The sequence below is a fragment of the Perognathus longimembris genome, chromosome 22 (assembly GCF_023159225.1).
Source record: "Perognathus longimembris pacificus isolate PPM17 chromosome 22, ASM2315922v1, whole genome shotgun sequence".
Taxonomy (NCBI): Eukaryota; Metazoa; Chordata; class Mammalia; order Rodentia; family Heteromyidae; genus Perognathus; species Perognathus longimembris.
The window spans coordinates 3,725,708-3,749,622 of record NC_063182.1 but is presented as its reverse complement, the minus strand read 5'-3'; the positions used below and the strand labels follow the sequence as shown (position 1 = coordinate 3,749,622).

At 46.6% G+C, this 23,915-nt stretch overlaps 1 protein-coding gene across 4 annotated transcripts in view; it reads right to left on the bottom strand.

Annotated features, from left to right (window-relative positions):
* Prelid2 (PRELI domain containing 2) overlaps positions 1–23,915 on the bottom strand; it is a 47,661-nt gene that overhangs the window by 10,438 nt on the left and 13,308 nt on the right. Inside the window, exons 3-6 of one of the 4 annotated variants that reach the window (XR_007208652.1) lie at positions 22,031–22,104; positions 21,491–21,518; positions 20,394–20,554; positions 11,737–11,842 (exon numbers count right to left, since the gene is read on the bottom strand). Coding sequence is in view for 3 of the 4 variants with exons in the window: in XM_048331229.1 (XP_048187186.1) it covers positions 11,737–11,842; positions 20,394–20,554; positions 21,491–21,525; positions 22,030–22,104 (377 nt within the window). In the remaining variant the exon portion in view is untranslated. Of the gene's footprint in view, positions 1–11,736; positions 11,843–20,393; positions 20,555–21,490; positions 21,526–22,029; positions 22,105–23,915 lie in introns of all 4 variants that reach the window. The other 3 variants (XM_048331229.1, XM_048331228.1, XM_048331227.1) reach the window with 3 other exon arrangements.

Genomic DNA, 23,915 nt, shown 5'->3' with positions numbered 1-23,915 from the left:
TAGCCCTCTATTCAACCCTTGATACCACCCAGACACAAGAAAAATGTGTCCTCTACATCGTTTGTTTTGTTCCTGACTGGGACTTCATCTATACTATGGTTTCTTCATCAAGAGCCGATAACCACGCCCTGCACGGGACACTGCTGCCAACTGAACATGGCTTACTGCTTGGAAACCTCACAGTATCCGTACCCATCTTCATTCCACTCGTGGCTGTCCAATGAGGAGACAAGGCTCCCGTTCACTGGGGCCAGGCGCCCAAGCACGGCTCTTGACTCTAACAAACCAAAAACTAAAGAAATTGTTTTTATGAGTTACATCTTCCCTATTCATCAGACTTAAGCCTGGCCGTATTTCTTGTTTCCTCCCTATTCGGAGGTAAAATGAGGAGGAAGAGGCGTGTCTATTTTGTCAATGAATTGTCTCTAACCGAATAAATAAATTCAACTGATGCCCAGATCATTCTTCTCTTACTTTTTATTTCCCTTGTTTTCCTTCCTCGGGTTCACGCATTTCTAAAAACTAATGATCTCCACATTTAGAGCCACTCTCCTGAGTCTTCAAATCAGGGATTCCTTTTGAACAAAACGTAACTTCCAAAAGCCGTATTTCAGTCAAAATCAAAGCAACACCGAGGTTAATAATAATTTGTTATGGGCTTACCTACATTATCTCATTTGATCCGCTGAACATTACTACAAGGTAAGATACTTTTGCTCTCATTTTCCACATAAGAAAACAGGATCAGGACGAAGGGGGGAAAAAAAAAACATCCAAGCCGCTCATAAATAGAAGATGTAAGACATCAGACTTAAATCTGAGTTTCTTAACTTTTCCTACAATGGCTAGTTATCTTACCCAAGATGTCGTTGTTGTTTGGTCTCTAAAATGGGTGGTGTGAGAAACACTCCTTTGAAGAATTACTCTTCAGAATTTAATGAGACAGCGTCTAACGAATGCTACTGTACCCAACAGGCTTACCCATTACCTTCCAATCTCCCCCGGGCCCCAAAGCAACTGCTTATTTCTTTAAGGACTAGGTCCGATTGAGGGCTTCTCAAAACGGGTCTCGCACTGCAAGCCGCGCTCCTCACCTATAGTCTGTGCCCTACAGGAAAATATCAGCAGAAGCTCACCCCTTGCTTGTTCACCTTTCATACACTGTACTTCGCACGTTCTTCCCATCGCCTGTTAAGAGTCGGGGGCTCAAACATGGAAGGTAAACCTGCTTTTGCTAGGTGCCAGCGATTGTCTGCAACAGAGATCCTTGGGAAGAATCCTGATGGCTGAGCCGACTACGGGACTGAGCTGAACTCCTTACACACCTTCCTTTACCAGTCAGTCACGGGAGGAAAATGAGCGGGGACAGGTAAAGAACTGGACCAATGATACTCAACCAGGAAGTTAACAGAATCCAGAGTCACGCTGAGAGTTTTGTGCCAGTAAGCCACCGTCAGTACACCACTTCCTTCAAAAGGTTAGTTTAGGAGGCTCTCTGCTCAAATGGCCGGGAAACAAGCTGCCCTTCCTACCTTCTTTCAGTTGTTTCCATCTATACATCGCATGGTTTTAATTTTTCAGATTTAGGTGAGGCAGGGTGAGAACAAACCATATAGTTCCTGAAATGACCTTAAGAACGAAAGCACCTCACCACAATGCTACTTGGCTTCCGAATTCTAAGCTTCTTTGCATACCCTAGAGAAGCTGCAGGACACGGGAAGCATTTCTGTTCCAATACAGTGTGTATCAATTAGAATGTCTATTTTTTAACCTTTTGTTATTTGATGGTGATGATGAGGTAGTTGTACAAAGGGGCTACAATTCTTTAAGTCAAGTTTCTTGACCAGCTGTCTATCACCAACTAGAAAATTCCCTTACCTCCTATTGAAGGTATTTAGGGGCTAAGAGGAAAGAGGAAAAGATTTTAAAGATCATACAGTGTTAGAACTAAAAATGACTTAGTCCAATCCGATTCTACAAACAATAATGGCAAAGCCCAGCACAGCTAACCAAGCACCCTGGGTGTCAGAGAGCGGACAAGAACGACCCAAGCCCGGTCTTACTGAGGCCCGAGCCCCAGCTTTCTGGTCTCTGGCTGGTGAGCTGGCTCTTTCCCACACTGTGTGCAGATAGATATACTCTCTCTTGTATTACTGCGCAAATCATGACTCAACACATTGGGAGCTCAGGAATCCATTTTCTGTCATTTCGGGGGGGGAAAAAAAATCTTGGGCTGGGGATATGGCCTAGTGGCAAGAGTGCCTGCCTCATATACATGAGGCCCTGGGTTCGATTCCCCAGCACCACATATACAGAAAATGGCTAGAAGTGGCGCTGTGGCTCAAGTGCCAGAGTGCTAGCCTTGAGCAAAAAGAAGCCAGGGACAGTGCTCAGGCCCTGAGTCCAAGCCCCAGGACTGGCCGAAAAAAAAAAAAATCTTAGCTTCCCAGATTCTAGTTTCATAGAAGGCATGTCCAAGAATCTCAGTAGGCTGATTTAAGGGATTCCCCAAAGCTTTTCCACTGAGCAAAGTCTATTAAAACCCAGAGGAGCCATCAAGGGATTCTGGATTCCCAAATCGTATAGTCAAGGTAAAAGCATTGATTTAAACTCAGTGGAAAGAAGGGGAGAAAAGCTGTTATCACTCACTGAATACTCATTTTTCTCTAAGATGCTGCAAAGGCTGTCCTTGCATGAAAGGAAGACTCTAAAGGTAGAGGCACGGGCAGAGCTAGCGAGGAAGATGCTACGGGGGAAGACAGCAGCTACCACGGACTTAACGGATCTGGAAATAAGTTGCTAAAAAATGAGAATTCTTCGTAATAGTCTCATGGCAGCCAATGAATAAATATCAACTGAATCAATCTATTTGAGCAGTCATGAGTGGGATTAGAAAGTATTATCAGCAGAGGTAAATTTAGAGCTGGGAAATCACCCCTGTGGAACTGAAAATATATTTCACCAGTTCTCTCAAGTGGTTCAGGTAATATAAAGAATCTTAAAAGAATGCACGTGCACTGTCACAAAATGCAGGTTTCAACTTGCGGTCGGCATACCGGCTGCCCTGGGGTCCTTACGCCCATGGCTTTTACTTATTACGTCGAATGACAGTTTCATTTGTGCTTTTCTTCTACCTTGGAATGGTTGAGTTGAAGTGTCTGCTCTTCTTGCGGGGCGTGGCTACCCCAGCGTTCAACATTCACGTTGCCATTAAGGAAACTGAGTATCCCTCCGCACTTCAATCAATGTGAACACCGGGGAGAAAGTAACCGATCAGCTCTACTTTCCTACTGGCCAGAAGAAGTTCTAAGAGAGTGAGCCATTCATTCATTGGAGTCATCCAAGAAGCCTGACTACCCCAACCAGTAATGGCAGCTATAAATGTGCAGGATTACTTTTTTTTTTTTAAAGGGAGCCTTAACCCAAGAAGGTCTTAATCAAAGAAGCAACCAGAAACGCACATAAGTACTCATATTTAAGAATTTTCTGGGGCTGCTTGCCTAGCATGCACGAAGCCCTGGGTTCGATTCCTCAGCACCACATAAACAGAAAAGGCTGGGAGTGGCGCTGTGGCTCAAGGGGTAGAGCGCTAGCCTTGAGTGCTAGCCTTGAGAGGCTCAGGGACAGTGCTCAGGCCCAGAGTTCAAGCCCCTGGACCAGCAAAAAAAAAAAAAAAAAGAAAAGAATTTCCCCCCATATTACTTATAAGAGTAAAAAGAAAAAGCCAAAAAATAAGAACTTTTCCATCAAGGGGCTGCTACACAGGCAGCCAAGTCATGTTTTCGAGGAGTACATAATGACACAGAAAAATATCGACCACGTGTCCATCCATGAAAAAGTCGAGCTAAATAAGCCCAAGTGTATGTTTAAAAAAGCATATATATACGCATATATATAAGCACATATATATATATGGGAATACACATGGAAAAATGTACATCAGCATTTTAAATGAAAATACACTAAATGTGAGTATAATGATTTTACTTTCATGGCACGTGTGTGCGCGCACGCGCGTGTGCTTGAACCCAGGGCACAGGCGCCGTCCCTGACCTTCTGTGGTCAAGGCCAGCCCTCCGCCACCTGAGCTGCGGCTCTACGTGTGCCTTTTTAATTCCTTTTTAAATTATCTTTAAGTAGTTGCACGAAGGAGGTGTCATTTAACAAAGCATTGCTGAGGACAATGCATCTTGGTCCGTATCCCCCCCCTCCACACCCCCACCCTAATTCCACCCTGCCCGCCCTTCTCTTAATTCCGTGGTAGATACCGTGAGTTCTTCCCTCCATTCCCCAACCCCGCGCCCCCTGCAATCCTCTCTTCATTCCATTACCCCCTTTCCGCTTGGCTCCATCACCTCTCTTGCAAGCAATCATTTTCTGGTCCTCACACTGTTGGACTTTGACTTTGTCGCATACAAAATGACACGCCCTGAGCTCTCCATAGAGTCTACGACACTTCAGTGAGTTCACGAGTAGCCACTTGCACCCAATAGCTTTACTGATAGGTTGATAAGCTCAGTCGATCATAAGTGAGGGAAAAAACATGCAAACGTTGTTTCCCTGGGTCTGACTTAACATAATTTTTTTCCACGTCTTTCCGTTTCTTTATAAATGGTGCAAGATCATTCTTTCTGATGTACATGAATTCCTTTGTGTATATTTACCACATTGTCTTGATCCATGCATCCATCTGTGGGCGTCTCAGACAAGGGCCCAATATAAAATATATATATACTTAGAGCTCAAAAAATTAAACCCTCCAAGAAACAACAATCCAATTCATAAATGGGCTAATGACTTATAGAGAGACTCAAAGAGTAATGCTCTAACACTGGGCTACACTCCCAGCTTGCTCTGTCTCTCTGTCTCTGTCTCTGTCTCTGTCTCTCTCTCTCTCGCTGTTGTACTAAGAATCAAACTCAGGACCTAAGCACAGAGCCACACCATCCAGTTCTTTTTTGCCCGAATAATGCCTCTCAGTAATTGAGCCATGGTTTGAGGTCATGGCTGACCTGGAACCACGATCCTCCTGTCTCTTCTCGAGCAGCTGGGTTCACAGGTGCACCTGCCCACCCACACTAGAACTCTCTTAATGCCAGTAAATTACTGAGGTGTCACTCTATGCCAGGCATGCTTCACATACGTGTCGTTACTTACCGCTTGCTTCTAAAACCCCACGAAATACAACTACGGTCATTCCCTTGTCAGAGGAAAAGTTGAGAATCTAAGAAGTAAGCCGCAACATCTGGAAGCAATGCAGAGAGACTGGAGGCCAAGGAGCCAGCAAAAGGCTTTAGAGCTTTCCATTCTCTCTCTAAGCTAAACATACAGCCAGAGCCCTGTTTCCCACCGAATCATCGTTCCAAACGCACGACATACTGTGCTTCTAGTCCAGGAGTTGATACTCGGCACTGGACCGTTAGGACATCTAGAGTTCCCTGGAAAACGGCGGAGCACAGCCTGCCACGTTGCGGCACGTGTTTGAGATCACACCACGCGCAGTCCGCTGCCCTGATGTGGGGTTCACACTCCGGGGGGCTGCCTGCGAGCAGCCTAATCAGCCACCTTACTCTCCAGAAATCTCAATTATCTTTATCCCGGAAAGGTAATTAGCACGAGGAATGTGAAAACCGAAGCTGTACTGATGAAAAACGTGGCTTATTAACTAGCACAACGGATATTAGGAACAGACCCTCTCCAGTGCAATGAATGGGATTTACTACGGAGATGCACTCAAAGTTCTAGAGAGGCGCCGTCTTTGCGTGATCAGGGCAGCAGTCTCTGCGAAGGAAGGCCTTTCCTCCATCACTAGGGATCGCAACCCCGGGCAGGCCTCCATAGCCCCATGTTCAGAAAGTCACCGGAATATTCCCTTCGGAACCCTGTCTATTCTGCGGTCAGAAGTATTCACGCACTTCATGGTCAGAGTACCCAAGTAGATGGGAACATCGCCGCACGTACAGAACAAGTCAACGGAACAATACCAAAGGCCCAGGGGTGCTGCAGAAACTTCCCAGCTGACCCTCACCCACGAATCAGTGAATTACCGCCAATGGTTAACCCGCTACCAGCAGAACTTAACTGTACACACACAAGTTGGCGTGCAAACTGGCTCAGGTCCGTGTGGCAGGCAGCTTCTCAAACGCCTCTGGGCACGGATGCCTTTGTGCCATCCGCCCTCGGAGGTGGACTGCGCGGCTGACTCACTTCTCAAGGATAACACGAGAGAATTAAAGGGCTGTCATTCCCATCACGGGTGAGAAGAGCTGAGGTTTCACCTCGCCATCACTCTCCCCTCTTGCTTCCAGGTTGAGCAACGCTCGATTGGAGAGGCCTCGGCACCAAAAACAACACGAGTGAGCGCGCGACCCCATCTTCCCCCACTGAGCCGTCGGATGAGGTTTGGGCCCCCACTGACACCCCAGTTACCTCTGTGGGAAGCCCTGGAATCAGTACAGCTAAGCTGTGCCCGGACTCCTGATTCACAGAAACAGGTGTCACCCAGCCCTTGACTCCACTTCTCAGCCCTGATGTCGTTCGTGTTCTATGGACAACTTGGACCCAGGGTGGCCAACCAAAGCAAGATCCAAACACAGAAAACGTGTGCCACGGAGAAATTACATTTGGGTGATAAGTAGTATGTATTTTAATAAGCACATTCAGAAAAACAGATTGAGGCCTGCCGCTAACAGTTTCTGCCTGTGATCCTAGTTATTCAGGAGGCTGAGATCTGGGGATCAAGGTTTGCCCAGGCAGGAAAAGTCTATGAGAGTCTCCTAATTAACCACCACAAAGGCCAGGGGTGGAGCTGGAGGTCAAGTGGCAGAGCCCTAGCATGAAGCAAAAATAACTCAGGGACAGTGCTTGGCCCTGAGTTCAAGTCCCAGGATGGGGAGGGAGTCAGGGGGGAGGGGGAAAGAGTAGGAAAATTCTAATGAGATTCCATCTCACTTGGGGTGGGCGACGCCTAATCGAGTCCCATGCATACGTACATCATCGTTTGCTTTAAGCATCAGCCTAAAGCACAACAAGGAAGGTACAGCAGCCAGGCCTGGAGATCAAGCCCCAGTACCTGTACCAAATCAGTAAGACCCACAGGTTAAGGAACTAGAACAATCCGAAGGAAAACGGGAATGGGCAGAAGTCTGGGATCCACGAAGGGCCTGAGATTTCCACAACTAGGAGCAGAGGGAGGCGAAGCTCTCGGCCACACAGAAGGAAACGGGGGGGGGGGGGGGGGGGGGCGCCCGTGATCCCCGGGCTGGGCATGGCTCTTCAGCTTTTGCAGACGGTTTTCCTCTAATTGCTCCCTTTATGAAATGTTAATACCATAGGTATACCTACTAACTATTTATGTTCTGTACTGTACAAAAAGGTCTAATTTTCTTTTTGCCCCTAAGAACAAGTTTTTGCCTCTTTTTGAGACTGCTATTGAGAACGCGTGCGTCGTCCACCACAAGGAGCAAAATTCTTCAACCACCAGCCCCCACCCCCACCCCCGAAAGCAAAACACACCGAATTCCAGACCTTTAAAAGCCTAGCTGCTTCTTGGTGAACAGCGCACGGCTACCGAGGAGTTTCATATTCTAGTTTTCCGGGGTGGCTCGGGAACTAATGCGGGCGACTGGCATCTTGTCACGCGAGCGTCCTTATTTTAGCCTCGTCTGTTCCGCGCTCCGGGACTACTCACCCCTAATGCTGTGGCAACGCAGCCTGCTCATTATGCAAGCGCAGACGTGCTTCCTCTTCAAGTTCGTGAAATACATTTTCAACGTGTGATACGATAATTTCTCTCAGGCGCTCCCCCAGCGAGGCCCCCTTATTAGTTCCATTATTATTCTTTACCGTGCTGATGGGAAGGTTGAAGCAGAGACAGATGGAATTCAACGGCCTGTGAAATACTTGTCACGGAAACAATGTGGTCAAGTCAAACCATTTGAACACTGCTTTGAAGGTCTGGCGCGGACATGCCACAGCGAAAGAATCTGAACGTCACTTCTCCAGGATGTGTGCTTGTAATTCCACAAAAGCCCTGTTTAACAATGCAAGATAACTCCCCGGGGCTGAGGAAAAAATGGAGACATAAAATACACGTAATGCCAAGAGCGAACTGCGAATCCTGCCTGGTACTTGGGGGCAAAGTTCTTGCAAAATAACCGTATCCGTTCTTTATTGCTGTGTAATGAACTGAGAACAACCCATATTTAGTATCTCTCCAGTTTCAGTGGGCCAGAGTCTGGGTGCAAATTCCGTTGTATCTCAGATTGGGGAACACGTGGTTCGACACCCCCACTAGGGGGCGCTCTCCGCGTCCGAGAACTCAGTGTATGTGCATTCACTCGGCGCACAGAACTGAGAAAGGTAAGGGCCATTGCTGTCGTGGACATTTCCACCACCTTCTAATCCTATGACCTTGAGGGCCCCATGTCACCACGAGGCTCCTCCGTTTCCCTAGAGGAGGGAAACATTCGACCCTCGTGGAGTTGCTCAGCAAGGCGGACAAGGTGAGGAGTGGTCACCTTGCTAAGCCCTTCTAGGCAGGGGCTGTACTGTCATTTCCTCTGCCACACTCATGGCCGTGCCGGGCACTGAGCACTAACGAGGCAGAGGGCTCCACGTTCTCGGCATCCGTTGACATCAATTCATCGTACATCATGCTGACCACCCCGGGCTAGACGTCCCAGGATCCAAGCTACGCAAGCCAACCGATTGATCTTATTCCTGCCCACGTCTCCGGTATTCCACCCAGCGCCTGACACGCAACCGACGCGGGAAAATTCATTTCAGAGCTGAAATGAGTTTAAAAGTCCAGTTGTGTGCATTATGTGTGTACACATGACTGTGAAAGGAAAAAAAATATATATATATATTTAACAAGAAGGAAGTGTGGCAACCAGGTGCCGATAGCTTATGCCTGTAATCCTAGCTACTCCGGAGGCTGTGAGGCAAAGGATAGAAGTTTGACGTCAGCCTTGGAAGATAACCCGTCAGACTCCATCTTCAGAATAACCAAAAGAAGAAAATATGATTTTAAAAAGTATACGATCAGGATTTTTTTAATACTTAGTGAGAATATGCCAGGAAATGGAAACAAGAGGTTTTTTATTTTTCTTCATTAAAAAAAAAAGAGAGAGAATGTGTTTTGTGTACCTGACCATTGTTCTTCAATTTATCAAAACGTGACTTTCACACACCTGCGCGGCACGATGTTAAGATTCTTCTTTCGTGGATGAACAAACACAGGACGGTGTGCCCTGCAGCAGGGAGGAAGTGAGTTCCGAACTGCTGTGATTCTCGGGGCACAGTGGCCAGCCCGACCACCGAGGGAAACCCCTTCTCCGCGTTGCTCCCATCCGAGGGGCGACGAGCAGGTACCAGGTGTGAGAAGGGGCTCCCGCACCGTGAAAGGAAAGGAACAGAAGCCACGGAGCACGTCCAGAACCACGCAAGCGACCTCAGCTCGGGAAGCCCCGCTCGGAGGCAGATTCTAATTTACAAACACCCCGGTGGCACAGTTTGTGAATGCCTAGCTGTGCCTTTACAGGAAAAAGAAAAAAAAAGATAGATCACGGCGATCTTTACCTTTATTCAACAGCCTCAGGGATGAAGTCCTAAAGTGAAAATCAAATCACCTAACACGGTCTCCGGGGTTACCAGCGCTAACGCCGTGAAGGCTTACAGTAGGAAGTCAGGCTAGGACTGGAGACATCTCCCCAGGATCAAGGACAGAAGACGCTGCAGCAGGCGGCGGGAGTGGCTTCGGAAACCGAAAAGCTAATTAAACTCAGCCTTTTCAGAAAGAAAAAGTCAAGAAAACGCTAGTAGGGAAATAGAGTCTTACTTCTGAGCATAGTAGAAAAACAGAATAAAGAAGAATCACCGGAATTTGTCACTTTAAAAAGTCACTTGATTTTTTTTTTTTTTCAGTTGTGAGGTTTAAACTCAGGGCCTGGGCACTGTTCCTGAGCATTTTTGCTCAAGGCGAATGCTATATCACTTGGAGCCACAGTGCCATTTCCACTTTTCTAGTGGTTAACTGGAGATGAGAGTCTCACCGACTTTCCTACCCAGGCTGTGATCTTCAGACCTCAGCCTCCTGAGTAGCTAGGATTACAGGTGTGAGCCACCAGGGCCTGGCTTGATTTTTATTTTTAATCCAGTTAATATTCTTCAGATACCAAGTATGGACCTCACTGTGAATACTTCCTTTCTCTTCTTTTCTCTTCATTTCTGCACAAAATATGTTGAACCTTGTCCAAGGTACTACAGGCTAGGAATTAAGATTAATGAAACTAGCTGGGCACCAATGGCTCATGCCTGTAATCCTAGACGCTAAGGAAACTGAGCCCTTGAGGATGGCAGTTTAAAGCCAGCCCGGTCAATAAAGTCCATGAGACTCTTACCTCCAATTAACCACCAAAAAGCTGGAAGTGGCTCAAGTGGTAGAGCTCTAGCCTTGGACATAAAAGCTCAAGACAGGTCCCAGGCCCAGAATTCAAGCCCCAGAACCAGTACCAAAATCATAATAATTAAATTAAATTTTTTAAATTACATATATACATAGAGGAACAAGGGACACTACATTTACTGTAGAAACACTGAAGAAAACGAAGGCTTTACCAGTTGTATGACTTGGGTAATCCATTTAGCTCGTCCATAGCACATGGCAAGCTCAAAGCCGGTGTTCAACCAACGTTTGTGAGTAAGCAGACAAGTGGTTATTCACGTATTGGGCACACTTAACTCTTTAAGTCAGCTTTCATTAATAAAATGAGAATAAAAGGGAATCACGTTTGCATCTCATGGGATCAACATGTACACAACCACCGTATGGTTAAAAATCACCAAGAGTTTGATATTGTTGGGTAGATCAAATATGGATGCACTAATATTAACTGAACAACATTTACCTACCTAAAGTAGAGGTTGGCACCATAGGACTCAGATGAAATTCAGCCCACTATCTGTTTCTACATGGCCAATCAGATGAGATGATTTTCATAAATGAACACTTGTAATCAACCTGATAAGGAAAACTCTGAACCCTAATTTGGCTGTGAAATACTATTGCTTCCCGGAAGCCATTCTATTCTTTTGATAAATAGGCTTATCTTACAAAATTTTATGCCCTTTTATTAGTAGTATTACATTTTTTATAAAGGATGCAAAGAAAGTCAACCCAGCCAGGAATGTAGAAATGTACCAGCACTGTAACAGGTATATGAGCATGCAAAACGCATAGACTGTGCCCTAAAGAGATTCTAGAAATAATGCCATGTAAGCAGGGAACATAGGGTATTTAAATGTCCTGTATATTACCATATAAAACAGATTAAACAGACAATACATCTACATAAAACAGGAGCTACCACGCCTCAGAACCACCCAATGGTGTCTGAATAACCATCACAGAGACCCTTAGCGTCCTCAAGTAGAGAAGCCACAAACCATAAAGAATGGACATGCCTCTTTATTTTTCTCATCCATACTGCCTAATAGTAATATCCACTTCAAATCTTTATGAGAACTGAAGAAAACAAATAAAAATTATTTCAATATTCAGTACTAAGTAGTGCTTCAATTTTACTTGGACTGGGATTTAATAATAATAATTGAGAATTGGTTTGGGATATAGTTGCTTATCAGCCATATTTTTTCTTGTATGTCTTATACAGTACCTTCTTAGAAACACTGCTTCTTAAAGTGAATGTTGGCTCAAAGTGAAAGCAAGCTTACCTTCTGAGCTCCCTGTCTTAAGAACGTGCTGGCGAAAGTTTCCAAAATACAGTTGAGAAATCCAGCCCCTGTGATGGAAATCCTGCCCCTCTGAATAAACTCTGTCCTGAAAGAAAAAAAAAGGAATAAAATTAAAAATATAACTTTGAGGGCTGGGGATATGGCCTAGTGGCAAGAGTGCCTGCCTCATATACATGAGGCCCTGGGTTCGATTCCCCAGCACCACATATACAGAAAATGGCCAGAAGTGGTGCTGTGGCTCAAGTGGCAGAGTGCTAGCCTTGAGCAAGAAGAAGCCAGGGACAGTGCTCAGGCGCTGAGTCCAAGCCCCAGGACTGGCCAAAAAAACAAAACAAAACACATAAAAATATAACTTTGAGGTCACTACATTTGGATATGTAAATTACAGGCATTTCTAGCAACAATCCCAACTTACAAGAAAGAAAAAAATAATATCCATCATAACTGTCTATCGCAACAATAGATACTGCTTAACACTGGCTCACAGCTAAATAAACAGCAATCATGAATTAAAGGATATCCGTTTTTATGCTGCAAAAGTCTTCCTAGATATTTCATGTGACTAGCAGGAGTGCAATGGCTCACACCTACAATCCCGGCTACTCAGGAGGCAGAGCTGAGGAAGATCACGGTTGAAGTTAATCCCTGGCAAACAGTTAGTGGGATTTCAACAAATCAGTGGGATCTCAACCGCTAAGGGTCTGGCCATTAGGCGTGGTGGTATCCACCCGTAGTCCCAGCTGCATAGAAAACTTTCATAGGAGAGCCATCCCCGGCAACACCAAAAGCCCCACGTGACTGAAAGACTAAGCGGCCGGCTCAGCGGTGCCGGGTAGACGGTCTACATAGCAAGCAAGTCCAACTCCCGGGACAGATGGGTGGGTGGAGGTATGCACGGATGCATATATACACACACACACATAGATCTTAGACAATTATCAGCTTTATGAGCTGCGGGAAGGCGTTTTGATCCTCTGTGACTCGTCTCTCTCACATTAAAAAAAAAAAGGAATAATCGCAGCATCTATCTCCCTTTTATACCTATTATGACCAAGGAATTAGTACATGCAATGGCAATATAGGAATAACTGACACAACTTGCATGCACACAGTATTAGCTACTGATACTAAAGCAGACAAGCAGACAGAAACAGAGCCAACGCTGTCAGAACTCTGGAATGACTTCTTTAATCCTTGACTAGAGAAGAGGGTGAGAGGAACAGATGGGCTGTCATTCCCCACCAGCATTCGTTATCAAATTCCTATCAAAATTAATTAGATCCATCTCATAAGACAGAGATTTCGACTACACTTGAGAGCGACATCAGGAAGACACAGAACAGGAAGCCCAGCCCTCGTTCCCCCGAGGAGGACCCTGACTTCACAGAAATACAAAACCAAATTGCCTTGGTGAGAACTCCAAAAACCAATTAAGAAGCGTCGGCACCCCGGGTGAATGCAAACGCCAAGAAGAGCCACAGCAAAACACAATCGAGTTCGCTGCGTGCACCCAAGGTAGCCTGGCCCCTAACCGAAACAGCATAGCCCAATCAGGAGAAAACTCCTAGCCTCTGGCTTCTCCATGAGGACAGAAGGACAAGAGAGGAGGTCTGGCTTTGGAAGGCCGAGGCCTGTGGCATGACTTAAGCAGGAGTCGTGAAGGGGACAGCAAGCAGCAGACTTGGCATGCCCCGGGTAGCCTCCAGAACACGAGCAAGCGCGTTACTTGCTACACCGTGCCATTGACAGACCACCCAAGGGAACACCGATTACAGGCGCTTGGAAATAGCGTAGACTTCCTTGAGTGAGAAGCATGACACAGAGGGAAGTCAGGCCCTCCAACGTGTCAGAAGCACACAGAGTCTCTAGGGAAGGGAAGAAGGGAAGGGAGAAAGAAAGAAAAAGGGAGAAAGAGAGAGGGATGGAGGGAGAGAAGGAGGGAGGGAGAGAGGGAGGGAAGGAGGAAGGAAGGAAGGAGGGAGGGAGGGAGGGAGGGAGGGAGGGAGGGAGGAAGGAAGGAAGGAAGGAAGGAAGGAAGGAAGGAAGGAAGGAAGGAAGGAAGGAAGGAAGGAAGGGTGGGTGAGGTTCACCAGAAAGGAAACCCCACCACCTAGTTCAGGCAGAAAGAAGTTTATTGGGGGGAAAGCAAACTGCCAGCCCACACAAGATGGAGGTGTGGGGAGACAGAGGGGAAGGAAGAAGGGAAAAAGAGCAAGAGAGTAAGAGAGAAAGGAAAGAGAGCGAGGACCTAGTTGAGCCGGATTATATGGGAAAAGGTAGATTGGCTCTGACCTCGGAGGAGGAGGAGGAGGAAACGGCCTCCAGGTGTGCCAGTTACCTAGGCAGTAGCTCAGGTACTGGGTGCAGACTGAAACAGGTGGGGGGGGGGGGGCATCTGCCTGGAGCCCTCCCGGGAGTGGACCTTACAGAAAGGTGACAAGAACCTAAACTAAAAGATTTATGGGACATCATCAAGTAGATCAATGCACATACTATGGGAGCCTCAAAAGCAAAGGAGAACAGAGCCGAAATTTATGAAGAAATAATGGCCCACATTCCCCAAGTTCAATAGAACGCATAGCATACAAACTCAAAAGCCTCAACAAACTCTAACTGGCGTATATCCAAAGAGAGCCACGCCAAGACTCGTTGGGAGGAAACTCACAAAGACAGAACAATGAGAGCGACAGAGAAGCCGTTCATCGTATACCAAAGAGGGAGCTTCCAGAAGGTTCCCGGTAGATTTTTTTTTCAATAGAAACTTTACAGGCCAGGAGAGAACTGAATAATATATTCAAAATGCTGAAGGAGAACCAGACACGGGTGGCTCACACTTGTAATCCAAGCTACTCGGGAAACCGAGACCTGACGATTGCCGTCCGAAGCCAGACCAGGCAGGAAAGTCTATGCGATCCTTTTCTCCAATAACCCACAAAAAAAGCCAAAAGTGGAGCTGTGGCTCGAGTGGTAGGGCACAGCTTTGGGCAAAAAAAAAAAAAAAAAAAATCACTCAGAGACAGCACCCAGGACCTGAGAGTCAAGCCTTAGGGCTGACACAAGAAAGAAAGAAAAACACAGAATTGCTGAAACCAAGGAACCCCTACCAAGCAAGAACTGCGCAAAACAAAAGTAAAAGGGGAGAGAGAGACTCTCTGGAATACGGAAGGATGACGGAGTGCGTAGATATGATCAAAGCGCGCGACAGGCGTTCATGAGAACGTCAACTGAGACCCATTATTCTGCGCTATTCACATACACCCCTGTGACACAGGGGACATGACGGCTTCCCCAGACACACCCACGCTGGGCGCGGGCGGCGCCTCTGGAGGTGTAACACACCCTCCACCTTGCACACTCACCCGCTCACCGCGCTGACCGCCCAGCAAAGCACCCGACGGAGGGCGAGAAGCCAGCTGTCAGCCAGGGGAGGAGAACGCCCCCCCCCCCACCAGAGCGGAGCCACGGGACAACCACAGCCCCGCCGGGGAAACCGGGCAGGGAGGCAGGAGCGACAGCGCTCTCCTGACGCCAGAGCCGAGCCGACAAGCCGCCGCGATCACGGACACGGCTATCCACACTTCTTTTTGAAAGGAGGGGCGTCGATCAAGATATAGCCTTCTTATAAGCTGCTCCGTGAAACGCCAACTCCTTTGCACGCCTTCTCGGAAAATGATTTCTTCTTATTATAAAGGCGATGTGCAGAGGGGTTACAGTTACGTAAGAAAGTCAGGCTGTCTTTCTTTCGGACAATGTCAACCTTTCCTTGCTCTCCCCTAAGATCTCCCGCTCATCCTCACCCACAAGTGTACAGTTCATGTTCCAAAAATCATGTGGTACTGGGGCTGGGGATATGGCCTAGTGGCAAGAGTGCTTGCCCCGTATACATGAGTCCCTGGGTTCGATTCCCCAGCACCACATATACAGAAAACGGCCAGAAGTGGCGCTGTGGCTCAAGTGGCAGAGTGCTAGCCTTGAGCAAAAAGAAGCCAGGGACAGTGCTCAGGCCCTGAGTCCAAGCCCCAGGACTCCCCCCCCCCCAAAAAAAATGTGGTACCACTGCAGCATTTGTTCACTCTTTGCCTCTCTTATTTCTGGGGAATTTTTTTTTTTTTTCGCCAGTCCTGGGCCTTGGACTCAGGGCCTGAGCACTGTCCCTGGCTTGTTTTTGCTCAAGGCTAGCACTCTGCCACCTGAGCCACAGCACCACTTTGGCTTTTTCTGTGTATGTGGTGCTGAGGAATCGAACCCAGGGCTTCATGCATGCTAGGCAAGCACATTCTGCCACGAAACCACAATCCCAGCCCTCCCCCTCTTTCTCGTCCCTCTCCATCTCTCTCTCACGCATATGCACACGTTACACACACACAGACACACACACAATCCCACACAATCTGACACAAATACTTTCAGTCTAAGCAGCTTCTAAGATTTAAGCCTATTTCCAATGATTTGCTCTAGCGACACTATATCCTAGTGACACTAATCTCTCCTGTCTCTATTCCTGAGCAGTCAGAGGAGAATGTTACAATGATTTCAATATTTAACAATGAAAAGTTGAGCAGTCTCCCATTCTCGGGAGAGATGAACTCTTCAGTCCTCGAGGCAAGTATAAACGAGGGATTAATAAGTCTCCCCGGTGTCATATTCTAACCAATACTTCTTCCTGCTGCTTTTGCCAGAGGAGTGAGAGGTGAATCCTCAGAAAAACAGGCCCAGGGTTTGTCCACCTATCAGAGAACAACGGGGCATGTCCTTATCACCAACCAAATGAGGGTTGACCCATTCTATTTTCTAGAGAGTCAGAGAAAAAAATAATAATCAACCCTTGGGGTGGGAGGCCGTGTCTCAGGTAGAAACAGGGACAGCCAACAAGTGAAAGCAGCAGAAACCGAGTTCAGGTCCCAGTCTTGAAAGAGAAAAAGAGTGAGGAAGGGTGGGGGAAAGAAAGCTACACCTTCCTTCAACATTCACTAACAAAGCACACCTTGCTTGCTACACATCGCTAACTTAAATCCCTTTCTAGGATCAGACTGTAAGTTCTACACAACAGAGAGGTTAGACAATATACAGTGTCAGCTCAAAGAGGAGGAAAGACAAGGGGATATGTTAGATGTTTGCAAGGTCAGATGGATGGAAAAGAACTGCCCACCAGACAGACACGTAGACTGGGCATCTGAAGTACACAGGCTACTTATTATAGTCCTTCTTGTGCGTCACTTTGGGAATCCCCCAAAAATAATAGTCAAGCTTTCTGTAAGAAATAAATGTGGGAACTATACTATCAAGAACCATTTTTGGCAAAGTGTTGCTAACTCTGGGTGTGCCCTTCACTTTAAAAAAACTTTAAATGAGTCGGCTCACCTCTTGGGTTTTCTTTTCTTAGAATACAGAATCTCAGTCCTTCACACCTTTTGTCCAGAGCCTTTCTTCACACCTCGGGTTTGAAGTGTATCATGTTTCACTCAAGACATAGGATAATTCAGATTTTCCCACACCTGCCTTTCATCTTCATAAAGCCTGCCACCCCTGAATCCTTTACATGGCACTTTCCAGAACAGCAAAAGCTTTTCGTGAGATCCTGTCCCTGAATTATTATTATTATTATTATTATTGTCAGTCCTGGTGCTTGGACTCAGGGCCTGAGCACTGTCCTGGCTTCTTTTTGCTCAAGGCTAGCGCTCTACCACTTGAGCCACAGCGCCACTTCTGGCTTTTTCTATACATGTGGTGCTGAGGAATCGAACCCAGGGCTTCATGTATACAAGGCGAGCACTCTACCACTAGGCCATATCCCCAGCCCCTGTCCCTGAATTATTGACTGGCTATGTCTAGCAAATCTTTGTCTAATTCTTTTCATGATGCGAATTAAAGTATCTTTGAGGAAAGAGAAAGTGGTTCCACTAATACTCTTTCTTGTGACAATACCTCAGTTACAAGCACAGTGTTTGGGAGCTTATGTAACCCGACAGAAAGAGGAACAGTAACCCCCAGGGAGAAGCCAGATGGTGGGGGTCAGCCACTGCGTGAGTCCCTGGATGTCTAACACTGCTGTAGCCACTGCCGCGCTCTGACTTACAGCCGCTGCACCACTGTGTGGTCCCTCCACAAGGCCTGCCTGGGCCATGTCACAGAACTGGGCTTCCTCAGAGAACCATTCACCCGCAGAGCCTCCAAGAGCTGTCAAGCACGGGTATGAATGCCATATTGAGAAAAAGAATACACACATATATATATTTTCATAAAACAAGCCAGACACGTACGTGTGTGAAAGACAGAGAGACAGAGACTGAGACCGAGAGAGACAGACAGACTGAGAAGAGAAAGAGAGAACAAGGGTGTGGTTGCTGCAATGTGACCCCATGGACTCACATTTTATCTCATCTGGCTAACCCACCCATGTAGATAAGTTCCGGCACCACTCCTGATACCAAATCTCTTCTGTGAAATGAAAATTCAACATGGGGAAAAGCACTCAAGGTCATTTGGGTGAGCAATCAACACACATGAATCACTGATACTCCAATACGAGTCATCAACATTATAGTCCAGCCCTACCACCACTGCGATTATTATTCCCATTTATTAGTCAGAGAAAGCGTGGCGCTGACGAGGAAGGGCGCAGAACTAAGAGCCGGAACCGAGCCCTGCTGTTTATTGTCGGTTTTTGGGTTTTTTTTGTAACTTTCCTATAGTAAACATGTACTAAAAACTTGGGGCAAATGGGAAAAGTTTAAAATATTTAAACATTCACTGGTGGATTCATAATGGAATGGACAGGGAGAAATTCTCCAAGGAACTCTCAGTCTTGCCAACTAGGCCCCGTGAGGGCCCGTGTGCTTGCCTGTGTGCTCAGGAGCCCAGCGGGTCACCCCAGGCGGAGACAGAGAACCAAACCGCTCAGGTCACTCCCTCCATCGCCCCCGTTCTCTTGAGAACACAGAAAACGGACCCGCCTCCCTCCCTAGCACAGAAGACCACGCCAACCACGGCAAACCCGAAGGTGGCTGACCGACCGCAGCTTGCCGGTTTTCCTCTCCCTCTAGCTACGAACATCCTCATCCCTTGTGATGACGTCAACAGGCAATGTCCCCGGAAGGCGTGGTTTCCAATGCAATGTGTGGGTTGGGGGGGTTGGGGGGTGGGGGTAACTGGATCTGGATCCTCTGACCTAGTCAGGACATTGGTCCATGGATGGATTCCTAGTTGAACTGATGACTGAGAGGTGGTGGAAACCAGGGAAGCTCCCCCCCTCCACCCCCCCCCTCCACATTTCTGCAGTGCTGTCTCCTCATCACAGGCCTAAGACCAAAGGAATCAGAAGATGCTAGAGGAAACCTCCGAGAACACAAGGAAAAACATATCTTTCCTCCTTTAAGTGGACTGTTATCCTATATTTCATCCTTAGAACAAAATAAAAAAAGCCAAACAAACAAAAATAAATAAATGAACCCAGAGCCCAGACAACGACCCAGCAGGTAGCACCGCCCCACAGAGGCGGACCTGGAGGCGAAGGAAGTTCCCACAGTGTTCCTCCCTATTGTCTCAATCGTGAAGCTGTTTGCGTTCTGTCGATGTCTAGTGGATTAAAAACACTACCATTTTTTTTTTTTTTTTTTTTTGCCAGTCCTGGGCCTTGGACTCAGGGCCTGAGCACTGTCCCTGGCTTCTTCCCGCTCAAGGCTAGCACTCTGCCACTTGAGCCACAGCGCCGCTTCTGGCCATTTTCTGTATATGTGGTGCTGGGGAATCGAACCTAGGGCCTCGTGTATCCGAGGCAGGCACTCTTGCCGCTAGGCTATATCCCCAGCCCTACCATTTTTAATGCTGAGGTTTCTATTTATAATTGATGTGAAAGTACAAAGAAAAAGGAAGGGGAAGTTGAGGGGAAGAGGAAGGAACAAGGGAAGGGGGAAACTATCTCTGAAGCATCAGAAGCATCCAATTTGGGCATTAATCAGAATCACTAAAGTACCCTTCTTCATCCCATTTCTACTGATCATTCCCCTCTCAGAAATTCAAGCCGGCCCCCCATGAATTTCCCTTAACTGTATGGCAGCGTTGGCTATTTACTGGAGAGTAAGATCAGCAGCTGGTCACGCTTTATAAGATTAACAATAACTTTGCAAAACGGAGTTCCAAACGGGCGCCCAACTGTAGGTCTGCTTATCAGTAAAAGACACAGGACAGCGTCAGCCCAAGTCTCCAAAGCCACAGCTTGTCCGCAGAGCCAGCTGTGACTATCAAACTAGAATCCTTGTCACGCACCGACATGCTTCAGACCGCCACTCAGCTCGAAACCAGACGACCAAGGACGGCGACCAAAAATCAATAAGCATCCGCCAAGGTAATCCCGAAGTTCTTACAGCAGGGTACTGGCTGCTTGCCCTAGCTACTCAGAGCTAGTCCAGGCAGAGAAAGGCTTGAGATTCTATCTCCAACTACCCAGACGTGAACATAAAGCTAGACTAGAGTTGTGGCCTGGGTGGGAGAATATCAGCCATGAGCAAAAAAAAAAAAAAGCCAAGCGACACCTAGAAGCCCTGAGTTCAACCTAGTGCCAGAATACACACACACACACACACACACACACACACACACACACACACACACACACACACACACACAGAGGATCTTACCAATTTGGATTTTCCATGCTTTCCCGGAAGACAGACTCTTCCTTCAAGGACGCGTACTGAGCCCACGTGAGGCAGTGACTCCGTATAGCCATGTTCCTCTCCTGAAGATTGAGCCACGACTCCTCTTCTAACTGGATGCTGGGTACCTTTAGAATGCTCACCTGGGCAACAGAAGGAGAAGGACTTTTCCAGTGTCGGAAGAGCCTGTCACTGACTAAAGGAGCTGCTTCCAGGCTTGGGTTAACAAAGACGACAAGCAATCCTGATCTACGGATGGCACTGATGGTCCTTGATCATCAAGCCTACGGCAACCTCACCGGGAGCTGGAGAGGGCGTACAGACGGCTCAGTACTGATGTGCCCGTGCTGGCCCTGGCCTGATTTCCCTAACTACTGAGCACTAAGCGAATTACCGGCCATCCTCCTTCAGGTCTCCTCTAGGGCTGGCCTTCTTACATTGATAGATCCTTACGGAGCCCACTTACAGGAGCACGTGCGGGAAGCTAGCAGGTGAAACGACTTTTTCATTTTAAACTCTGCAACGCCTCAAAGTGTCTGCTCTCCTAGGTGAAGACGACACGGAAAACTACAAAGGCAGAATTGTACAAGTCAGAGCTAGATCCTTAAATTATTTAAGAATTGAGATACAAGGCAAAGTTGAATGCCTTTTAATAATAGATTCAAGTGAGTATATAGGGCAAAGGCAGAGTATGAACTCTGTGGAAAATGCCAGTAATAATTTGCTGCTACTGTGTAGCACGTTTTATTGAAAAGTAAAAGGAAGTTCATTTTCATTGTCATATGAGCCTTCTCTTTCCAGTTAAGACTGTGATGGAGTCTTTTAACCCATGATGGGAAAGCGGTGAGAGCTGCCATTTTTCCCACGTACTACACAGCAATTTGGTTTCCAAGCTAAGGAGCAGGCACCCAGATGAGTCCTTTGTCACATGCAGAATCTCTTCTGAGTTGACACAACCATCCAGGACATTTCTGAAAGCGCCTATCATGTGATCTCCTCTTCCTAATGACTCAAAAAAGAGCCCGGTCAACAATCCCTTTAGGGCTCGGGAAGGCAATTCAGTAAATAGTTCCACTCACCTTCTTCCAACCAAGAATCACCAGAGTGCTTAAGGGTATTAAAGAGAGAAATCAATTGACTATCATGGAGATTTTTAACTTTGGCAATAACATTTTACGGAAACACACATAGAAAAAAACTAACACAGAGCACCATGAACATGACAGTCTCAGAAATAACTACTGTATCTGACAGTAAATTAAAAAGTGAAGCTTTCACTTCCTTATCAAAAATGAGACAAATACCTTCCAACTCCTAATCTGTCTTATCTGAGTCATTTCTAACCATGAACAGATCAGAAATGAGAGTCACTTCGTATATAATGAGACGGTGCCCTCAAAATAGTCAGAAAACAGCTCTACCTCCATTAAAACCCTCCACAAAGGAGAGACGCGTAAACATCATACTTCCCTAGCATCTGCTAAAGCTGACTGGTTATGGGATTGTTTCCTTCCTCTGAGGAGCTAAAATGGGGGGAAAGCAGAAAGCTCCCCCATGCTCTTACGTCAGCAAACTACTCCTATCGCCTCCACTGTGGTTAGACTTTGAAATGAATTTACCTTCCTTAAAATTTCGGGAACCACGTTCCGACAGATTGCAATTCTCTTTCTATAGATGATTCCTGTTGATTCATCTAGAAAAAGAAAATTTCATACTCATAAAAAATTACTTAACAAAATGTACTGCTGCCTTTAAGTTGATCTCCATTTTCTACACGTAGAATTCCTAGGGGGGAAAAAAAAAGTTGAACTTTTTCAAAACTAAGTTTTCCTAACCACTTTTCTGGGCCAGATCACAAGTTCCTGTTCTATAATCAAAGAATTGGGGGAAAACAGCAACTCAGAATGCCCATGTGAAAGTCAACAGTAATTTTTTTTTTAATCACAAACTGTTCATTACTCTGGAAGGTCAATACCAGGATGACAGTAGATAATGAGCCTTTTGCTCAACCCCAACAAAGCCAGTGTTGTGAAGAGTTACTAGAGAGCCTCCTTCCACATCCTCCATCCCACCAGGCATAGATTTCTGGCCTACGAGGCCTGGACCTCTAATTTTTGTATTCAACAAATTCTTCTCATACAGAGGAGTGACCAGAGGCATTCTGTCCTGGGGAGAGTTTTCCCAATTAGAAAGCAGGCAAAGTAAAGGAACACAATAAATGTTTGTTAGTTAAGAAAAAGGGACAGAAGTCTAGAAACAGATAAAACTTTGATGTACTCTCATTTACTCTGAGAATTACTATACCTTAATCACACTGCTACCATGTTTCTCAGCTCTCGGGAACTGGAAATCCTGACTTCCATTGCAAACACACTCCTAACTGCTGGTGGCACCAGAAACTCCATGACTAACATTCCCATTGTTTCCTATTCAATCTTCATAGCAACCCAAACCTCTGTGTGTGTGTGTGTGTGTGTGTGTGTGTGTGTGTGTGTGTGTGTGTGTGTGTGTGCCACCAATGGGACTTGAACTCAGGATCTGGGTGCTAGCCTTTAGCTTCTTTACTCAAAGCTGGTGCTCTACCACTTGAGCCAAAGCTCCACTTTCAATCTTTTGCTGGTTGATTAGAGACAAGAGTCTCCCAGACTTCCCTGCCCGGGTGACTTTCAACTTCAACCCTCAGATCTCAGGCTCCTGAATAGCTAGGATTACAGTCACGAGCCACCAACGCCCAGCTTACTATTTTCCCATTTGGAAGATTAAAAATAAAAAGGCCTGCAAAGAGGACGAGAGTAACAAAATCAGGACTCGAAATCAGATGTGTCTCGTGTTGAATAGCAAGCTCCTCCTACTCTGGGTGTAGGCAAATGAGGAAATGTTCTTTTTGTAAAATGTTTCAGTTACAAAAATACAGAAAATACCCTCATAAACAAGACAGCTTTCTGTTTATCAGTCACAAAGTGGCCTTGGGCTACACCACAAACCGCAGCACCTTTGAACGAACGCTACGGAGGCAGAAGAGCTGTCTGGGCCGGGACCTCGAGGTCTCCAGGGGTTTAACCATGGGTCACAAGCACAGACCACTATCCAGGTCAATCATGTGACAATGTGTCCACTGGGAAGGGGGCTGCTAAGAACAGAGGGGGCCTTCCACACTCGGGGAGGGAGGGCAGTAAATACATCCTGAAAGAGGCCAGATGGTAGGTAATGTAGGTGTGGTAAGCCATAAGGCCTCTCTCGTGCCAACATTCAGCTCAGCTGTTACAGAGAGGGTGCAGCCAGAGACCATAAGTGGACAGGTGTGGCTGTCATCCAATAAAACTTTATTGGCAAAGCAGGCAGCACGAGCCACGATTTGCCAAAGTTCAGTTGTAACTGCATAGTCTAATCACTTTCCTATCCCATCCCACCTAGATACTATCAAACTTGGTCATCCATCAAGCGATACATAGCTTTGGGATGGGGCTATTGCTCTCTGACCTTGGGCAAGTTGTTTAATCTCTC